Source organism: Chionomys nivalis, chromosome 26 (genome assembly GCF_950005125.1).
Source record: "Chionomys nivalis chromosome 26, mChiNiv1.1, whole genome shotgun sequence".
NCBI classification, from domain to species: Eukaryota; Metazoa; Chordata; class Mammalia; order Rodentia; family Cricetidae; genus Chionomys; species Chionomys nivalis.
Window position 1 is genome coordinate 20,297,732 of NC_080111.1, and position 20,971 is coordinate 20,318,702.

Consider the following 20,971-nt stretch of genomic DNA (forward strand, 5'->3'; position numbering starts at 1 on the left):
CTACAGGAATTAACATGCCCAGCATCCCATTACGACAGGAAAGCAAGTTCAGATGCCTGTCATCTCACATTTAGGAGAGTGGCTAAAATGAGTTTAATTAACATAATTCTGATAAAATGCAACTTATATGTTTAGTTTAGGTGCGGTGCAGGTGCTCCTCGTACTACCTAATCTCAAACTGCTTTTTGCTGCTTATCCTTTGAAGAACATTTCCTGTTGCTTCACCCACTTCCTTTCCTCCAGCGGGGGGGGGGGGGGGGGGCACATTTTAATTTTCTACCTCTGTACATTTAGCCAACATTTTCTTCTGACTTGGAGGATTCTGTCTTAATTCGAATAAGGCAGACATGGAAAGAAAGGGATCGCGTGGTCTCACTGACGTGTGCAGTCTAAAAAAGGAAGAGACATTTGAGTACCTCGGGAGGGAAGTGCAGTTTATAAATACAGCGTCCAAAGTTCCTTACGTGTTTTCTTTAGGGCCTCTTCCTAGAAAGTATGCAAGAAAAGGCTCCGACCGGATTAGCTAGCCTGGAGGCTCTCGTTCTTTTCTGCCAAAACTTCACAATCATTGACGAGAGATTGCATAATGGAGTGCATTTTTAAAAACTACTTAAGTATATTTCTAAACAAAATTACGTTTTCCGTGGTTCGGTAAATAAAAATAGCAGGTTGTTTGTGCATAGGTTATTATGTGGAAAGTGGGTGGCCTTATTGCTCCTGGAGCTAGGTCACAGGTACCAAGAGTGGCTGCAGTCTGAGGGACTGCTTTACTAAGGACGTGTGCGTGTTGCTGGCTTGCATGCAGTTCTCTTGTGGTTTACTAAGGAAGAAAACATATGCTTGAATAATGTGTTCCCATGCTGAGAAACTTAATTAGTTTCTATGATGAGTTCCAGCTGAAAAGAAAATGTTTCATGAATTAGCGGTAGGATGAGTTTGTATTGTCAGCTTGTCTGTTCCACAAGCCTGTCTTGAGACATTTTTCTTCCTCATACTTCGGCATCCGTCTGTAAGAGTCAACTGCAAATGCTTTCATCCCCCAGTAGTGGTGGGCGATTAGTTCAAGGAAGCCCAGCAAATACCAACATCTGGAGGTGATCAAGTTTATTTATAATTTGGCTTCCAGATGTGGTGGTCCCCTTCTGTAATATCAGCACTTGGCAGTGAGGCAGGAGCATCCCCAGTTCAAGGCTAGTCAGGACTGTGTAGTAAACACCTACTTTAGAAAAGCCAAAAGTGTATTTATATGTAATCTATAGAAATCCTACCTGTGTATGTTAAATCATTTCTAGGTTGCTGTTAATAATAACCTGATCATATAGGCTAATAGATTTTATACAGCATTTTGCATGGAATAATGATAAGAATAACAAAAAAATTAAAGCCTCTATACCTCCCCAGTACATGCTTTTCAAATACCTTCAACCTGAAGATTGGAGAGTCAGATGTAGCTTGGAAGGATGGCCCTTGGTAATAGCAGTGGCTTATTCCCCCACTAAACAAAACCACACATCTCAAGCTAAAAATAACCTGAGTAAAGTTGTAACTTGTGACACCAAGGTTTCTTTTTTAGACGGTTTCTCCCTAAAGTCTCCACTCTGCTACCAGGGATGGTAATTACTACCCACACTCGGAGCTCAGAACTTGAGTATGTGTCTGGTCTTAGTAAAGATGTGCTACACTACAGCCCAGATGTGGAAGACTCAGTGCGAATAAAGTGCGTGCACTTGGAGCGGGAGCTCATTCCGCCTGGCGCATGCCTGTGTAAGGCAGCCTGGATCACACCCAGAGGCTCCTCTCCTGTTTCTCTTTGGCCACAGTGACTACGAGTGGTTGGTTATCTGTGGTTTAATAACAGTTAGCAGCTTCATCTCCAATGCAGAACCAGACCCCCTTTATATCCAGTCTTCTTCCTCTTAGAGCTTGGTGTGTGTTGTCCTCGCGTGGATTGTTGGTGTATCTACTCCAAAGCTTCCAGATGTCCTTCCCTATGCCTGGGTTAACAGACCCTGCTCCTAGCTTCTCTCTCCCTATTATCAATTTGTGTACATCGTGAGAATCCACAGACTATTCTGTGAAACCATTGTTTCTTTCGCCACGTTGATTTCTCTCTTCCCTGACAATATTTTGCATCTGTAAACTGTATCAAAATGCTACAACTTAATTAGATTGTGCTTTAGATAGTCTTTAATGATGCTGTGCTTCTTTGGTTAAAAGACTCTGGAGAAGAATGACTTTCTGAATCATCCATCTTTTTTGTTTTAAATGAGCTTCCGTCTACAACATTCTGTCAGTGGATAGCAAAGGTCTCTTCACATGCCGTGATTAGTTGTTCTTATTGCTCCAGGTGCTTTAATAGCTGCCACCTGTACCACAAAGCAGAGACTTGCAACATAAGCTTATAATTTTGTTCTGCATAAGCAAACTTTGCAAGTGGTGCGTTAGAGAAAAGTTGTGGCCCTTTATAAAAACCTTGAAGGAAATTCACAATTGTGTTTTTCTTCTTGCTCATCCCTCCATCTGTATCTTTTAACTCTAACACCTCTTGTTCCATCAAATGTGCAGGATGATGCTCGCCAACTCTTTGTGCTTGCTGGGGCTGCAGAAGAAGGCTTTATGACGGCAGAGCTTGCTGGAGTCATAAAGAGATTGTGGAAAGACAGCGGTGTGCAAGCCTGCTTCAACAGATCCCGGGAGTACCAGCTGAATGACTCTGCAGCATAGTAAGTAGCCACAGCTTAAACTCAAAACTCAACTTTAATGAATCATCTTGTGCTAGCAAATCTATCTCCGGGTCATTTGTTCTGGAGAACTGTCTGGCACGTTCTTATACTCATGGTTGCTGAGTGACAATATTTGAATGCTTTCCCTGTCTTTTGTGTGTGTGTGTTTGTGGTAGCAATGCTGCTATTACCCATGTTTCTGAAAAGCATCTTTCATGTTTAGTCTCTGATTAGAACTGTATAGAACAGGGTTTTCTCCAGTTTATCTCCAAGAATGTCACCGAAACTTCAAAACCTCACTCTGCTTTTCGCAGAGCACTGATCTGGATCTTATACACCCCCCTCCTCTTCCTAAGTTCTCCGTGCCTTAGAGAGGGTGGTGTCAACCTCTTGTTTAGGTTTGACCCTCAGACATCTCTTCCTCTCTTCATCTTGGACATCCTCGAGTCTCAGTGTTCACCATCAATTACTGTAAAAAGAGGCTTCTCTGGTTAAGACTGAGAGTAGCTTTTGTCTGTGAGCATAAACATAGATATTTAGAAAGTAGCTTTATGTTTTATCAATTTAGTAACTATAGTTGGGCCTACAACTTCCCCAGTCAAAGGTTGTTAATGGGATTCTCAAATGTGGAGCAGGTCTCAAATAAAATCAGACAGCAGTTGATTACCTCTGTGAGAGTGGTGCCACTGTTGAAAGATGGGAACGTCTTACTTGGCAGCTTGAATGTTTGATTCATAGGGTTCACCAGCCCTGTGATGTCTTTTCTCCCCCAGCGGCTGCATAGCACCTCTGGGACATTAAAACTTGCCTTCAGGGAAGAAATTGTTCTAACTTGCCTTTTCTGTATCTTAAGCTGAAGTGTGTGGCACCTTTAACAGTAGTGCCTTATTCTTTAATTGTGATAAGCAACTAAGGCCACTGACAAGAGCCTATGTTGTTTTGGGGAACTCGATGTTTGTAGAGCTATTGAATCAGAGAACAGAACAGTGAAATAGAAGGCTGGAAGGCAAGAACATCCCACCTAGCCTTTGCTGAGCTTGCTTACCACTACCTCCACAATTAAGACCTGTGAAGTCTTCAACGGAGAGCAAAGTATAGACCCAAGCATGGCGTTATACAAAAAGTGTAAGTAAGAGTTTTAAAAAACAACTCATGATGGTTTTCAGTTTAGGCATTTCTAAGCCACCTTCCTTTGAATTTCTATAACCAGAAAACAAATTTGAACAGGTACTAATATATTTGTGAGTAACTATATGACATACAGGCTTAAACCGGTTGTTTTATTGCTCATAAAGACCCTTGAAGACTTCAGAGCACTGCATAACTAAACTATGCTGTAGTTTTTGTTTTGAGCACTCTTATTTGGCTCTCGTCCTTCTTGACAATGTGGTTGTTATTTGTTTTCAGTTATTTGAATGACTTGGACAGAATAGCACAGCCAAATTACATCCCAACTCAGCAGGACGTCCTGAGAACCAGGGTGAAAACAACCGGAATTGTGGAGACCCATTTTACTTTTAAAGATCTTCATTTTAAGTGAGTAACTTCCAAATATATTGTTCACGAGCTTGGTTATAAGATGCATTGCTTTAGAAACAAAAGGCAAAGTAATAAATGTTTATGACATTTTTACTGTTGGGAAATTTTTTTCAGAAGATTAGACAAAATAATCGTATGGAAATGAGTGAGAACAACATTTTCAGAAGAATATTTTAACTTTTATTTAAGGAAAAATAACCAGACAAGTGTCCTTTGCCCGCTATTTTTCTGGTGGCCAATAGTGTCTGTCTGTTTTGACTAAACAGAAGATGTGTCTTTAATATATAAGCATGTGTCTGATGAGAGCATCGCTGTCTGTCTGTAGGTAAAATGGGAAGCGTTAGTTATAGAGTATGTGCTTACTTAGAAAACTGTTTCAAGAAAGGTGTTGTGTGAATTCTAATTTGTCTTATTACTTAAAACTTTTGAATCAGATATTAAGGGATCAATGCTGAAAGAGCAGAGAAGTAAAGGAGCCAGATACTAGAGAGACCTTTCACCTTTACCAAATCTAGACCCAGGGTGGACAAGATCCTGTCTCCATGAAATCCTCAAACCGAATTCTTAGACTGAGTGCACTGAGCTCCTGTCTCCTCCTACCTTACATTCCCCTCTCCAGCAAGTCATATCCCTTCTCATCTCCACCTTCCCAGTGCTGGGATTAAAGGTGTGACCCATCACCACCTGGCTCCATTTCTCTTTTAGAATGTTTTAATCTTGTGCAGCCCAGGGCCGCCTTGAACTCACAGAGATCCATCTGCCTCTATCTCTCACTTGCTGCTATTAAAGGTGTTTGCCACCGCTGCCTGGCCTCTATGACTAACTAGCGGCTCGCTCCTCACTTTGTTAGCTCAGAAACAAAATATCACCGCACAAAGGTGCCTTTTAATTTTTTCTTGAAAAATTTCATGAAGCAAATGGATACTTGAAGTCTGGTGGGGGGGCAGTGTTTGCTTCAGGCGTGTCCAGTGTGAAGCTATTGCATGTGAAGAGTGGTACATAATGGAGCATTAGGATTGAAAGGGAATGGGGGATGTTCCTTCCAACTCCTTCCTTGGAATGAGCCAGTTTCAGAGGAAGGCAATGAATCATCATATAGACATTCATAAAACTGTATCTCTCTTCTTCTAATAAATAATACTTTTCAAAAACATGAGAAAGACAGGGATTGAATCACAGCCAAACCCAAATTTTAATTTGCCAGTCCACCTCCATCCCTAAAGCCTCCTTGATAGTTTCTTTCATCCAGTGTTCCCTTGTCCATACCTGCTGCTGGAGTTTTTTTTTTTTTAATTAATTTATTTATTTATTAAAGATTTCTGTCTCTTCCCCGCCACCGTCTCCCATATCCCTCCCCGTCCCCCAATCAACTCCCCCTCTCTCATCAGCCCTAAGAGCAGTCAGGGTTCCCTGCCCTGTGGGGAGTCCAAGGACCTCCCACCTCCTTCCAGGTCTATTATGGAGTTTTATGTTTATTTTTTATCCCCCCATTTCTTTGCTGTATTGCTCCACTTGCTAAACCAATGCCTTCCCAGTCAGAACTGCTGAACGGGTACCTTGCTCCTCCTCATTTTGTCCACCTTACTCTCATTTAAGTAGTGATGATAGAATCAAGGAAAACAAGGCTACTTATTTTACATAAATATGTATGCCTGAAAACAATAACTTGGTTACAGAATCTTTTACTGAAACAAACTGCCTGTGTTTTCATAGAAATCTAAGACCACTGTGCTGTTACTTGATGTTTAAAATAATTATATACTTGTTTGATTTTCATTATTAATCTTCCCTCCTTCATATCATGTTTCTCTATTTTGAAGCTCTATACAGGAGCTGGAAGAAATTGGTTTTCAATACCGCATGCCTTATGATTAATTGCATTTAAACTGGCACATCCCCTAAGTGTCAGTTCTGTGTCCAGAGGCAAGGATCCTGATGTAAACCTTTGGACAGCTTGCTGGGCCCCCGTCACATAAACCTGGCAGTAGATTACTCAGACTATATTAAATACCACGTTCCCTAGACCATATACATAACAGCTAATTAGTAGCCCCAGAGAAATGATACAAGGCTGGAATTAAATGTGTTGCGTGGATTTTGTATCATTTTCCTCGGTTCAGCAGGCGGGGGTTCCTTTGGCTGTTTCCTTAAACCAGTGTGAATAAGATAGGTATAGGGACAGTGCAGCTATATTCATGTGTAAGTCCACGCAGGTGTCTTCATGTTCCCACAGGACGCTACAGATCCCATGACTCAGACTGAGCAGACCCCACTTGTCACTACGGAAGTTATTAGAAATGAAATTTATGATAAATCCTCCTTATGAAAACTGTCATGATATTCATACCCTATGTTTTTCATTATACATTTTCTTTTCCAGGTTATTTTTAGTGCTTTATGTTTGCTTTCTCTAAATTCAAACTGTATATGATATATATATATTATACAGGATTGTTTTGACTATCCTGGGTTTTCTGTTTTTCCATATGAAGTAAAGTATTGTTCTTTCAAGATCTGTAAAGAATTGTGCTGTGATTTTGATGGGAATTGCATTGAATTGCTTTTCATAAGATTGCCATTTTTACTATGTTAATACTACCTATCCAAGAGCATGGGAGATCTTTTCATTTTCTGATATCTTCTTCAATATTTTTATTTAAATACTTAAAAGTTCTTATCATGCAGGTCTTTAATTTGTTTGTTTAGAGTTACAAGATATTTTATGTTGCCGGGCGGTGGTGGCGCACGCCTTTAATCCCAGCACTTGGGAGGCAGAGACAGGCGGATCTCTGTGAGTTCGAGACCAGCCTGGTCTACAAGAGCTAGTTCCAGGACAGGCTCCAAAACCACAGAGAAACCATGTCTTGAAAATACAAAAAAAAAAAAAAAAAAAAAAAAAAACAAGACAAAGATATTTTATGTTGTTTGTGGCTTCAAGCTCTACTATAGAACTATTGTAGTGAAAATAGCTTGATATCGGTGCAAAAATAGACAGGTGAACCAATGGAATTGAATCAAAGACCCAAAGAATCCACACACCTATGAACATCTGATTTCTGACAAAGAAACTAAAATTATACAATGGAAAAAAAGAAAGCATCTTCAACAAATGTTGCTGGCATAACTGAATATCTGCATGTAGAAGAATGCAAATAGGTTCATATCTCACCTCTTACACAAAACTCAAGTCCAAATGGATCAAAGACCTCAATATAAATCTACCCACACCGAAACTAATAGTAGAGGAAGTGGGATGCAGCCTTGACTGCATTGTCACAGGAGACCACTTCCTGAATACAAAACTGGTAGCACAGACACTGAAATCAAAAATTAAAAAAATAGGACCTCCTGAAACTGAGAAGCTTCTGTAAGGCAAAGGACAAAGTCAACAAGACAAAACGGCAACCCACAGAATGGGAAAGAATCTTCAACCACACACCTGACAGAGGGCTGACCTTCAAAATATACAAAGAATTCAAGAAACTACACATCAAAATATCAAATAATCCAATTTAAAATTGGAGTACATATCTAAATAGAGAATTCTCAACAACAACAAAAAAAACTCAAATGGCTAAAAGGTACTTAAGGAACTACTCAACATCCTTAGCCATCAAGGAAATGCAAATCAGAACAAATCTGAGATACCATCTTACAACTGTCAGAATGACTAAGATTAAAAACACTAATGAAAGATTATGCTAGAGAGGATGTGGAGTAAGGGAAATACTCCTTCATTGCTGATGAAGTGCAAACTTGTACAGCTACTTTAGAAATCAGTATGATGGTTTCTCAAAAAAAAAAAAAAAATGGGAATCAATCTATCTCAAGACCCAGCGATACCACCCTTGGGCATATACCCAAAGGCTCCACATTTGTACTACAAGAACATTTGTTCAACTATGTTCATAGAAGCATCATTCATAATAGCCAGAACCTGGAAACAACCTAGGTGCTCGTCAACCAAAGAATGGATAAAGTTAATGTAGTACATTTGCACAATGGAGTACTACTCAGTGGTTAAAAAAAAGCATCTTTAAATTTGCAGGCAAATGGATGGAACTAGAAAAAAAAAATCCAAGTGAGGTAACCCAGACCCAAAATGACAAGCATGGTATGTATTCACTCATAAGTGTATGTTAAACATAATGTAAAAAATAACCATCCTACCATGCACAACCCCAGAGAATACAGGAAACAAGGAGAACTCAAAGAAAGATATACATGGATCTCTCTGTAGGCAGAAGTTTTTGTTCTGCTTGTTCCCACAGCCATTCAGTCACAAAGAAACACACAGAGGATTATATTAATTATAAAATGTTTGGCCTATTAGCTCAGGCTTATTATTAGTTATCTCTTACAGTTTTAACCCATAATTCTTGTCTATGTTTAGCCACATGGCTTGCTACCTTTTCTCAGTGAGGCATTCTCATCTTGCTTCCTCTGCATCTGACTGGTGACTGACTCTCTGCCTTTCCTCTTCTGAGAATTCTCCTAGTCTTGTCACCCTACCTATACTTCCTGCGTCGCTAATGACCAATAAGTGTTTTATTAAACCAATATGAGTGACAAATCTTTACAGTGTAGAAGAGCATTATCCCACAAGATTCCCCCTCCTGGTTAGGGGAAATAGAAAAGATCTCTTTAGTAAATTGGCAGCATAGGGGGAGTAGGGAGGCTGATAGAGGAGTGGGGAGGGGATAAGGGGAGCCAGGGGGGAGAATATGAGGGATCAGGAAGGTCAAGTTGGGTGAAGAACAGAGAGGGAGTAGAAGGAAAGCAACAGATAGATACAAGACCCACCTCCATCAGTATATCACCAAGAGGTCGTGGCCTACCAGCAAAGTTTCAGCAGGTCTGTATCCGGCAGCGGCGGCTCCATTGCATATCTCTCTTCGCCTTCCTTCTCCCAGCATTCAGTCCAGTTTTCCCAGCCTACCTAAGTTCTGCCCTATCAACAGGCCAAGGCAGTTTCTTTATTCACTAATTGTAATCACAGCACACAGAGGGGACTCCCACAACAGACATACCCATTTATGTTAAAACTATGCAATGATATTTAATAATAAAATGTTTATTGTTTGAAGACTTAAAACATATTTGCCTAATGACAGAACATCTTCAAGTCTGGTTTTTCAAAAATTTTGTCTACTCAGGTTTTGTTTGTTCATTTTTTTATTTTTTTTCTGCTTTGTTTTAGAGACAGGGTCTCAGTTTGTAGCCCTGGCTGGCTAGAGTTCACTGTGGCTAGTCTCAGGCATAATGATCTGCCTGCATCTCTGCCTTTTGGAGTTCTGGATTTAAAAGGGTGTCCTGCCACATCCACTAGTTTTTCTAGTTTTAGTGACCATGGACTAAGAAAACGTGTTTTGATGAGGAAATGGCTGATTGTGAGGTGGGGTGGTCTAAGGAGGAATTGGAAAGTGTTTCAGTTAAAACAGAAGGAATTTGGACACAGATTTCCCCCTTTAGTAGCTGGGTAAACCCCACTGAGATGCTTGGATATTAGCATGTCCCCTTGAGGGACAGACAGTGTTACAAGATGTGCTGAGTTTCACTTTTAATGTAGTGACGTAGAGATAAACACAGGTTATTCTAACACTAGGTAAACGCTCTTCTTTTGGATTTAGGGCTGTAAATCACAATGATTGCTTATATATGCTTTTAACTTTTCTTTTTCTGCGTTCAATGAACCTGAAATGGACTAGGGCAGAAATGTACTTAGAATAAATCTACTACGAACCATTGACTGTGATAATCTCTTGTAATGCTCTGTATATTTCCTGTTACAATTCTTTGTCTGACTTTAACTGGTAAATGAAATAGATATCTGATTTTTATATGATTGGCTGAGCAAACATAAGATGAGTTATGAGAGAATTTCTTAGAGTTTAAGTATCAATCTATATGACTGGGCTTTTATGGTCAGGGACTTTGTCTAATGAAAGAATCGAGCAGCTCTGGTTATCTATTTCCAGATATAAATTTCATGTATCCTCTCTGTCATAAAATTGACATGACTTAAGAAAACCTGCCATTTCCTTTCTATAATATAAATATGTAATAGATTTTGGGACACACTGTTCTCTTAATGAACTTGATAGTCATATAGAGTTAGCTAATTTTGTACTGGTCAGTCCTGGCCACTTGGTACTAGATGATTTCAAAGGCTAAGGTAGTGCATCTCAGGAAACATTTCCTTCGACTTCACTTTACAAAAATACCTAAGAAATTCAACTTGATTCTCTAGTTGTTAACAGCCTTTTCATATAAAAGAGAACAGATTTTATGAGAAATTTTTATTGTTTAAATAGATACTCAGAATTTGAGAAACAATATATTAAAGAATTAAATTATTAAACAATAAATTAAAGAATTACATTAATAATTCCAAACAGAACGACTTAACGCAGGAATCTATTTTCTATTCTACACTTAACATTTTATGAATAAATAATTATAACATTTCTGAATACTCTGATTTATATGGAATCTGAAAAGAGTAGTAAAAATAGTTAATCTGGTTATTATCTTCATTTAGCTCTTTAAATAGTTATAAATTTAAACAAAATCTGGTCACAACTATTGTTGCTCCTTAGATTTCGGGTTCTTTCTCAAAACACAGTCTTTGACCAGTGACATCAGCATCTCCCGATTGTTGTTTCTGATTGATGCTACTTGGGAATCACTGGTGTAAAATGAATTTTCCATTTTATGACCAATATATGAAAGACCATCATTCATTTATAATTCATAAGTTAAATAAATTGGGGAGGTTCCTTCTATACTCAAATTACCTGACTGTCACATTATAATGAAATCTCTTGGGTTTTAACATTCCCCTGATATAGAAAGTATTTCCTAATCTTAAACACAACGCTAGTCTATTATTTCTTGAAAATGTTGAAAAGTATTTAGTAGGCATGGTTGATTTATTTAGTAGTATTTATAGAGTTCTTTGTGTATCAAATGTTGGGGACATAAACAAGCAAAGAGAGACCGTCTTTGCTTTTAAACTGTTTAAGGAAAAAGGCAGATAAAAAAGCAGATATTTAATTTTCAAGAGATGGTAATTGCTAAGGCAGAAAATAGGGCTTACGAGTAAAGAACATTCTTTGCAAATAATATTTTCACTTCCTAGCGTTGCCATGCGAATTGCCCAAAAATGGGTTCATGAACAAGTAAACATCCATCATCTTCCTGTTCTTCAGGTTAGAACTGAGATCAGTGTGTTGAGAGACTGTGCTCTTCCTCAAGGCTCCAGGGAAAAATATTCTTGACCTGATTTTAGTGTCTGGTAGCTGCTGGCAATTCATGGCACACCTTGGCTTATACCTCTGCCAACTGTGCAGTCATATGTCGCTCTTTCCTGTGTGGGGGAGGAGGACTCCCTTTTGGCTTGGAGTGTAATTCCTCAAGTTTGCTTTTCTGCTGTTGTGTTCCTATAAGAAGTCAAATCCATTCCTTACAGACTGATGCAGATAAGCTACACAGCCACTTCTGCCCGTCTGTTAGAGCATCACCTTCCCCACAGTGGGCATTTTCCCTTTCCTCTGAGAACTCATTAAAACTGTTTCTAAGCAGTTTGGTATTTGCATGCTGTTCATCATAGTCTATGCATTCTCTAAGACTGTAGAAACTCCGGGGGTTTTGCTTTCATCTGAATTTGAAATAAAATTAACTTTGTTGTCTATATTTCAAAAAAATCTGGGTTTTTTTTATGTAAAGTAATTCAGGACACTTCAGGATGCTACTCATGTATCCAGTCCCAAGCCCCTTTTCATTTTCACACCTGAAGATATTTGTTACCGTATCCCCCTTTATTGGTACTTCCTTTTGTACCACTCAGTATTCTCCAGAGAGCAGGAATGATTAAGTTGTTCGAAGGCATGGGCAGACCTGAGTTTGCAGAGCAGACAGTCAGGCTCAAATAAAACCCGTGGAGGCATCATGAGGATATTTTCATCTCTTGTCTGAGAACCCCTAGCTTTGGTTCTAGCCCTCCTGGCTGAGTGCCGCGAGCCTGGCTACCCCATTAAGGAGAGTCTGCTTTGCTTAAAGTCAGCCATCTCTAGATGTCGACCACATCAGTAACACAGAAGCACTAGTAAGTGACTGAGTCACGGAGTGAGCAGAGCAGACAGAGAAAGTGGAGGAAGGGATGGGTTGTTCCAGATGGATGGGCGAGGCGTGCTGTGTGAAAAAAAACTAAGCTTATGGTAAAATTGTTTACGAATTGTATTCTTGTATTAATGTTAAACCGGTTCTCCCTTTGTTCTCCTTTACACTGGGTTGCATCTTACCCCTCTGCCCTCTGTTCTCCTCCTAGCCTGTCCGCTCTGATGTCTGCCGTGGTAGGATTGTTCTGCTATAGCAAACATTAACGAGCAGGTTAACATCCAGCTAAATCAAGACGACAAAAGCGACAGCACTAGTGGACGGATTCAGATTTGGTTTTAGGCCACCGCTGCTCTGTGGGGAATTAACCAGGAGTGGCTTTAATTAGTGCGCCATTGAGATAAATGGGGCCTTTAAAATGTGCCTGTTTACGCAGTGTTTCTATTATATAAGTGGCTATTTCTAGGCAGTATAATGTCGTCTATGCAAATTTAAACTTTGGCTTAACTTCGTATCCTTGCCAGGAACAGGAAGAAAAGGTCATTGGCATTATATTGTTTGATTGGGCCAGAACCATGTACACTAACCTCCAGTTGTCCATGGTTATATATTATATAATTATTGAGGAATTCTTATTTTATTGGTCCATCACCTCTCCCCCCCCCCTCTCGTTTTAGTCTATAATTTACACAAACCTCTTGGTCATTTTCTAAAATTACTTTGTCTCATAACCCTCTTCTTACTGAGATGGTTTTTCTGACGTTCCAACATCCTGCCCGAACTCATTTCTCAGTACAAACAGGGAGCCCTGGCCTGTGGCTCTATTGCTTGGAACTGGCAAGTCGAGTGTGTTTCCTTGGGTTTCTGACTTCCTCTATTGCTTCGTGTGGCTGTCAGTGTTTACAAGCAGTGAGGTCCATTCATCTGTTACTGGTTTGATATCCAAAGTGCTTTCATGATTGTTAATGGATGTCTTTGCTTTTAAAAAAATGAATTTTAATTTTTCATCACTTGTGTGTGCATGTGTGTGTACGTATGTGTGTGTGTGTGTACATGAACTCCCACATGCACACATGCCACAGAGTGCATGTGGAAGGGACCAAAGGATTGAACTCAGGCTTCTGAGACACATCAAGGGCCCATATGTGTTGTTTGTTAAGAATATTTTTCATGTGGTTTAGAGTTACCCTTGCTGCAATCAAAGAATTTATTTTAAAAAATAACTTAACCCCCCACCCTGGGCCTTTGAGAAAACAAATTGGTAACATTTTTCCCCTCCCACTCTGTCCCTTTCTTCCCGTCCCACAGTCCCCAAGCTATGTGGAGCATTTCTGTTGGCATTGCAGAACTTGTCGGGGCTTTTGAACACTGAATGTGGGGTCAAGTCATAAATCTTCGTCTTACAGAATGTTCGATGTGGGAGGACAGAGGTCAGAACGGAAGAAGTGGATCCATTGCTTCGAGGGCGTGACCGCCATCATCTTCTGTGTGGCCCTGAGTGACTACGACCTGGTTCTAGCTGAGGATGAAGAAATGGCAAGTAGACGCACTTCTGGGGCGCAACACGAAACGCCAGCAGCGGCAGATGTTGCCAAGAGCTTTTCTGAGAAATCCTGGCTTACGAAGGAAGTGTTTGAAAGTTCAGGCTGTATGCTGTGGCTTCTCTGCTGCAGCCTGGAGGGTAGAGATGCTGGGAGGTGTAGGTGCCCACACACACACACCTGTGCATCTCCTGCATTCGCTTCACGCTCACACTTTCTCACGAGTTACTCCGATAGCTTGTTGTTTTGATATATGCTACCCTTCATTATGTAGAGAAAAATAATTCTCAAATAGCGTTTTATAAATGCATTGTTCTCCCGGGGAAGCATTTTTTGGATACAGATTTAAAGTTCTGGCCCTTAAATAGAAAGAAAATTTCGGGGAGATTTCAGGTTTTTCTACATCAAGTACAAACAGCTGTTGACCAGAAGGGAAAACACAGCCTCACGTAAACATTTCTTTCGTTCCTACGCTGTAAAATATGGCAGTGTTCTCTTTGAACTCAGCACCTCAAAGGGTAGCGGACAAAACTGGAAGTCGTCTTTGCTCATGTCCACAGTGTTGACCTACTTGGATTTCAGTTTGCTCAATTTAATAATTACTCTCCAACGCGTCTACTGCCTCTTCAGCCTAGGTGATCTGCACAACAGTGACATTTCTTTGATGGGTTCAGACATGAACACCCCTTGGTTACAACATGCTACAGCAGCAGGACCTCAGGCATAAGACATTACCCAGTGGGCACTGAGCCAGCGGTGATTAGGTGATACCGAGACACTCAGCTTATCTAAAATCCAAGTTGTGCTTGTGTAGAGATGACAAAAATGTATTGCTATAGAATGCTTATGAGTTCTTGATCAGGAGACCTGACTGGATAGACGTCTCAATCAACTAGACCTGGCCACCGCTCACCTCAGTAGTCTAATTAGAAGGTGACTGGCTAGGAGGAAGTGGAAGATAATTCCTTCAGTACAGCCTTACGGGAAGAACAGGGGCTCAGCATCCTAGATGCTTGTTGGATAGTGAGAAAAGCTCTTGGATTCTAAATAAGGAAGAAGAAGCCGGAAGTCAAGGGGGAGGGGTATGCATCATTCCACTGTCGGGGTCAAACCCTGGTCTTCATGATCATTGTCACAGGCCTAGCTGCGCAGGGTCTCCTGCTGGCTTCTAGAAAATTGTTGCTGCTTGTAGGAAAGAAGAGAGGTTCGGTTTCCCTTTAGGAGGTAATAGCTTTCACCCAGGGCCAGCCTCCGTCTCAGCACAGGGAATAAACTGGCTAAGGCTTTCTTTGCTTGAGTTTGAAATCAGCCCAAGTGACTCAGACAGAGCAGGTTAAGACAAAATTGGAGTTGAGATAACAGCTGGGACATGCTTCGGGGTGTTGAGCGGTTTTCAGCTGCAAAGATCTGGTCTGGTGCAATGTTTGTTCTTTTTAAAACCGTTCCCCAGTGCTTGACTGTGCATCTCTGCATCTGCTTCCATCGGTTACTGAGTGATGGCTCTATGATTATTACAGTTAGGACAGTCACCAATCTGATTACAGGGGAAGGCCAGTTCAGGCACCCTCACTGCTATTGCTAGGGGTCTTAGCTGGGTCCTTGTGGATTCCCTGGAGCCTCCCCGGCACCAGGTTTCTCCCTAACCCCGAAATGCTCTCCCCTATCAAGTTGTGTAGCAGGGAGATGAGAACCCATGCCTGCACTTAGCTGGCTTTTGGGAACCTGTTCCCCACCCTGGATAACCTCAGCAAACCTTGACACAAGGGGAGGAGCTTGGTCCTACCTCAACTTGGTGTGCTGTGTTATCCGTTCTGTGTTCAAGCTTTTGGGAGGCCTGCCCCTTTCTGAGTGGAGGTGGAGGAGGAGGAGGTGGATGGAGAGGGGGCTAGTTGGCGTGTAGGGGAGGGGGGAAACCGGAGAAGAGGGACAGGAAACTATGGTCAGTATGAAAACTAAAGGAAAAAAATGCTAATTAAATAAAAACAATTTTCCTGAAAGCCTTCGCTGCTCATGAAAATGATTGTTTTTATGTTCCAGAATCGAATGCATGAAAGCATGAAGTTGTTTGACAGTATATGTAACAACAAGTGGTTTACAGACACATCCATTATCCTTTTCCTAAACAAGAAGGACCTCTTTGAAGAAAAAATCAAGAAGAGCCCCCTCACAATCTGCTACCCGGAATATGCAGGTATTGGACTCTTAGATTAACTTAGCAAATCATGTGTATCTAAGCGAAACTCCCCTAATGCATGACTTCAGTTGTTGGCTTGAGTCTATTGTCTTACTAATTCTTGCACCGGAGGACATCATGTTTTCCAAACTCAACACAAATGTGCCATGAAGATGTGGATGAGTTTTCTCTTGTCCGTTTTCTGGAAAAGCTTTCTGGTAATTTCCTAAGGTGACTCCATGTCTCTAATGAATTTAAAAACTGACGTGCTCATACAATAAGCTAATGACAGATTGGATGAGCAGAGATAAGACCTGTCTCTGTTCGCTATCTCGTGGCAAACACACACACATGCTAATAAGCCCATGACGAACCATAGGAGTCACCCAGCCTAATGGACAGAACATGACTGAAGCAGACCAGGGAAGAGGACCCAGTAGGGCAGCTCCTTCGAGTGTTGATGATCTGGCCAATGAGCTCCAAGAGCACAGCAGATTTGAAGGAAAGACCCAGCTTTTACATAATTGAATCCACAATCTTGAACAAGGCAGATGCCTTTTCTAGGTTCCAGTGCCTCGTCTGTAAAATCAGGAATTGGGATAAAGCATTGGTTGAAATTTGGTTTAGTTCTATGGAGCACATCCCGAGCCACTATTGAACATGAGTCTGGTGTTCACACTTGTAAGCTCCAGACCTGTAAGGTGAAGCAGGAAGATCAGTACTTCAAGGCCATCTTGGGCTACATAGTAAGCAGAAAGACAGACCAGGGTATCTGAGAACCTGTTTCCAAAACAAAAATTGAGTGCCGAGAAGAGAAATACCTACCCACTCCTGGTTTTCCAGGCTTCACATACAAGCAAAGTAAATCAGTTTTCATATACATGTATGTATATTATATATATATATATTAATATTACATACTTCAATATGTATTATATATACTTAAGTGAAGGGCCCTTTCCCTTCAAAAAACAAAAGTGCCATTAGTTTGTATGAACTCTAAATAGAAATAGTTTAACCTTTGCCTCAGTCTATTTGAAAGAACAAAAAGTTCTCAAGAACTTCTTAAAGTCTAAATAAATTCTGAGTTAGCATTGCAGTGGGTGGGTTGATGGTAAGTGCTGAGTGAGTGTCTTCACACAGCTGACATTGCGTAGCCCATTGGTGTTTGTACTTGGCCAACCCTGTTTTGACAAGAACAAGAGCTCGGTGCAGCCGCAGAGTCCAACTTCAGACCCCAGTGCATCATGCAATGTCTGCAGATCTGCCCCAGTCAAGCTGCTTTTATTTAGAATCTCGTTGAATGCAGACAGGAAGTGTCTTTGATAAACACTGACTATCACATAATTATTTGATATCCCAAAGGCTACGATTATAATTTCAAATCTGCACTACTTACTTGCTCTGTGAATGGCTAAGTTGTTTCTGGCACAGCGTCAGCTCCTGGATCTTATGGCTATGGCTTTGTATGGATAAAGCCTGGGGGGCCCTGCCAGCCACTTGGGTGTGTCCTGCCTCTGCTGCCTTGCAATGCACTTCCTCTCCTATCACTGAGAGCTGCCGTTTCATCAAAGTCCGTCTGCAGCCCTGTATTCCTTTTGCAAACTATCCTTTCATTGTTGTATGTATTCTTAACTGGGAAAAATTATGATGTCAGCCCAAATTTCTCTCTGCAGGCCCTATTTCCTCCAGTAGAAGGCGATGTTCTGCTAGCATTATTTGTGAACTTTCTTTGACCATAACAAAGCTCTACTGAACCTATACCTAACAACTGGAATTTCTGGGTCAGAGGATGTGTGTGCTTATCCCCAGATTCTGCCAGGCCCTTTCTAAATTTTTCTTGCTCAGAGCCAGTTTCAAGCCCCTCACCTAAAAGCAGGAGTAGCACATCATTTTTTTCTCTTCTTTTAGTAACTTCGTAACATTTACCATATTAGAGACATGATATAGATTTTGAATAAAAATGATGACAAAAAGATGACTAATGAGAAAATATGAAGGGGGAGAGAAATGAATTCAGCTGGCATTGCTGATTCACCAGTGGGTTAGTCCAATAATACAAAGCCACCATTAGGGTTCGGTGGCTTGAATTCTCCAGCATGAAGGTGTGGATGATAGACAGTGATAGAAAGGGGTCTGGATCTTGGAAACTTAAGCAGAAAAGGAGCAAACATAGACTACCATGTAAAGGAGTTCTTAAGGTTAAAGATGAGTTGTGAAGAGGAGTTTACCCAGGTGTTTTTCAACTGGAAAAAAAAATCATTTTGTTCTAGAGGGTTAAATGGAATTATGGAGTCCCTATATTTTATATGCAGAAAACTGGCCTGTGTTTAAAGGCGCATTTTACTTAACCCTGTACCACTATAACTTTTTGTATACTTCTTTTTCTCCATCTCAGGATCAAACACCTATGAAGAGGCAGCTGCATATATCCAGTGTCAGTTTGAAGACCTCAATAAACGAAAGGACACAAAGGAAATCTACACCCACTTCACCTGTGCCACGGATACTAAGAACGTGCAGTTTGTGTTTGACGCTGTAACAGATGTCATCATAAAAAATAATCTAAAAGATTGCGGTCTCTTCTAAGTTTTGCAGTTGGTGGTAACAAGCATTTTCAAACCAAATGAGTACTTATATATGGATCTCTCTAGACTAGAGTCTCCCAGCCACACAGAATGTAGTGTATTGCAAATGCATCCTGGACATGACCAAAGTTGTTCTGTTTTGTGTCTTTATCTGGAAGGACTAGGACCTTTCTCAAAGGGGAAAGAGGGGCCTGCAATGTCAAAGGGAGGTGTGATGTTGAAACTGGGCTCTAGTGTAACTGATGACGTCTGTGTAAGTGTAAATATGCAAATGTAAGATGTATTTATATCTTTTGATTTCCCATATTATGTTTAGGTTGTAAGAGTGGCAACTTACGATTCCAGTGTGATGGCTTTGGAAATAACATAAATATTAAGTACCTTGTACTGAATGACAGAATAGCTCTGTGTTTGCCAGTTTTAAACAGCTTTATTTATGTTTGTGTCCTATGAATTTTAGGTACCATAATTAATATTAGGAATTGTCATGGCCCTTTCCTTGATTATATGTATACTTGTATTCATAAAACGTTATTTGTACAAACATTGCACAGACTATTTTAATACCACGAGTTGTTCTCTAAAGGTTATGTGTTTCACGGGGATGTTCTCACCGAGGTGAGCACACTGCCTTTATCTCAGTTAAGCAAGCATCGTGTGCATTGACATTTTCTTTACAGGATGCATGATGTTACGATTCTACCTTAAATTTGTCTGAAGAAGCTAAAGGTTCAGAATTTTGAAGATACAGGATCTTAAAAACACTTCGCTTTTAGTCCACCAATTTGTTTCAATTGAACCTTAGTATCTGGATGACATTTCTGCATTGCTTTTGGTGATGCCAGATTAATTTTATACCCTTAAAAACATAGTTTATTTATGGCAAAGTTTAGGTGAGTGGTGAAAACATTTTTGTGGGTAAAAATTTTTAGTATGTGAATTTTGAGACATTCATTTATGTATTTTCTTTGGCAAGTCCCTCATATTTAAGCATACATGATAATTCCTTGTTTGGAAGCTAACCAGAAAATCCTCTATTACTGATAGCATACAAGCTTTTTGATTCACCAGTTTCAAGTTTATCACTTTATGTCAAAAATTGCTTCTTTTCCCTTCGATTTCCAAATTCCTTCCACTCGCTGGAATTCATATTCATTTAAAGCTATACTGTGGTTTCTGACATTAAGCGGACAATTATACTTAGAAATTGAATAGTAATATTTAACAAGATCAGTGAGTGTGTCTGTGAGTGCTTACATATGTGTTACATAAGTGCCACATACTGAACTTTGTTAGTGCCGTTTTCCTGTCTATGTGTCCTTGTGTTGGCAAAATGAGTAACATTGCCCAGCTCATTCCCCTCTTTGACTCATCCTGTAAAGTTAAGTCTTTCTATAGACTGTGCCAGCGTGTGGTTTCTCACTCGCCTCAGATGTTACCATTTCCCTAGTCTTCTTGTTGACATTTGTGCACACGTAAGTGTATGGAGAATCATGAATTGCATTCACGTGGTTTGCTTTGGGGGAAATTTTTTTTAATTTGCAATGTAAAGAAATTCGAGGTTATCGAAATTCCTCCCGTGTTAGTTTAGATTATTTTATGTGCCTTTCATGAAATGTACGTTTCCATTCATTTTTACTAATGGAAGACCTGTCAGACCCAGATTGTGAAGCTATGTATGAAATTCAACGATTATCTGAATAAATTTGAATGATGAAAAATAGGGTTTAAAAACCACGAAGAAGCACATATTGGTGACCATCATTGGTGAATCCCTGAAGTCTACTCTGTGTAACTGTGCTACTAATACATCCTAATAAATTTAAATTTTTAAAATTTTACAACCCTGTTGACTGAACTCATTTTGTGTTAGAACTTATCCATGTATGGGAGCTTCCTTCCTGTTTCCAGTGCTCTGTCTTATTGGCTTTACTTGTCTGAAAAGTTTGAGTTTGCCCTATGTATATGTTCTTCTAATCATGCAAACCCCTTATGGGAATTCAACTCCCTAGATCACCTTGCCCAAATCAAATGCTTCATCATTTTCTCTTCAATCAGTTATTGCCCTTTAGCTACTGCTATAGTTTTGCTGTTGAATGTCTTCCAAAGACAAGGGTAGCTACAAGGCAGGTGGTAGAATATTGGAGAAGTTGGGGTCCTTAGGTCATGAAGGTGTCCTTTAGAAGAGGCTTGTGTGGATCTGGCCCCTTCTTGTTTTCTTTAATGCATGGCATAAGAAGTGAGTGCATTCGTTTTTCCCATGTGCTTCCAGCATGATGCCTTGCCTCA

General features: G+C 40.3%; 1 protein-coding gene across 1 annotated transcript in view; it reads left to right on the forward strand.

Moving 5' to 3' along the window:
* Gnai1 (G protein subunit alpha i1) overlaps window positions 1-20,520 on the forward strand; it is an 83,474-nt gene extending 62,954 nt beyond the window's left edge. The window contains exons 4-8 of the mRNA XM_057758641.1: window positions 2,566-2,723; window positions 4,131-4,259; window positions 13,787-13,916; window positions 15,959-16,112; window positions 18,493-20,520. Of these exons, the coding sequence (XP_057614624.1) occupies window positions 2,566-2,723; window positions 4,131-4,259; window positions 13,787-13,916; window positions 15,959-16,112; window positions 18,493-18,683 (762 nt within the window). The 3' untranslated portion in view covers window positions 18,684-20,520. The remainder of the gene's footprint in view (window positions 1-2,565; window positions 2,724-4,130; window positions 4,260-13,786; window positions 13,917-15,958; window positions 16,113-18,492) is intronic.
* The last annotated feature ends 451 nt before the right edge of the window (window positions 20,521-20,971 follow it).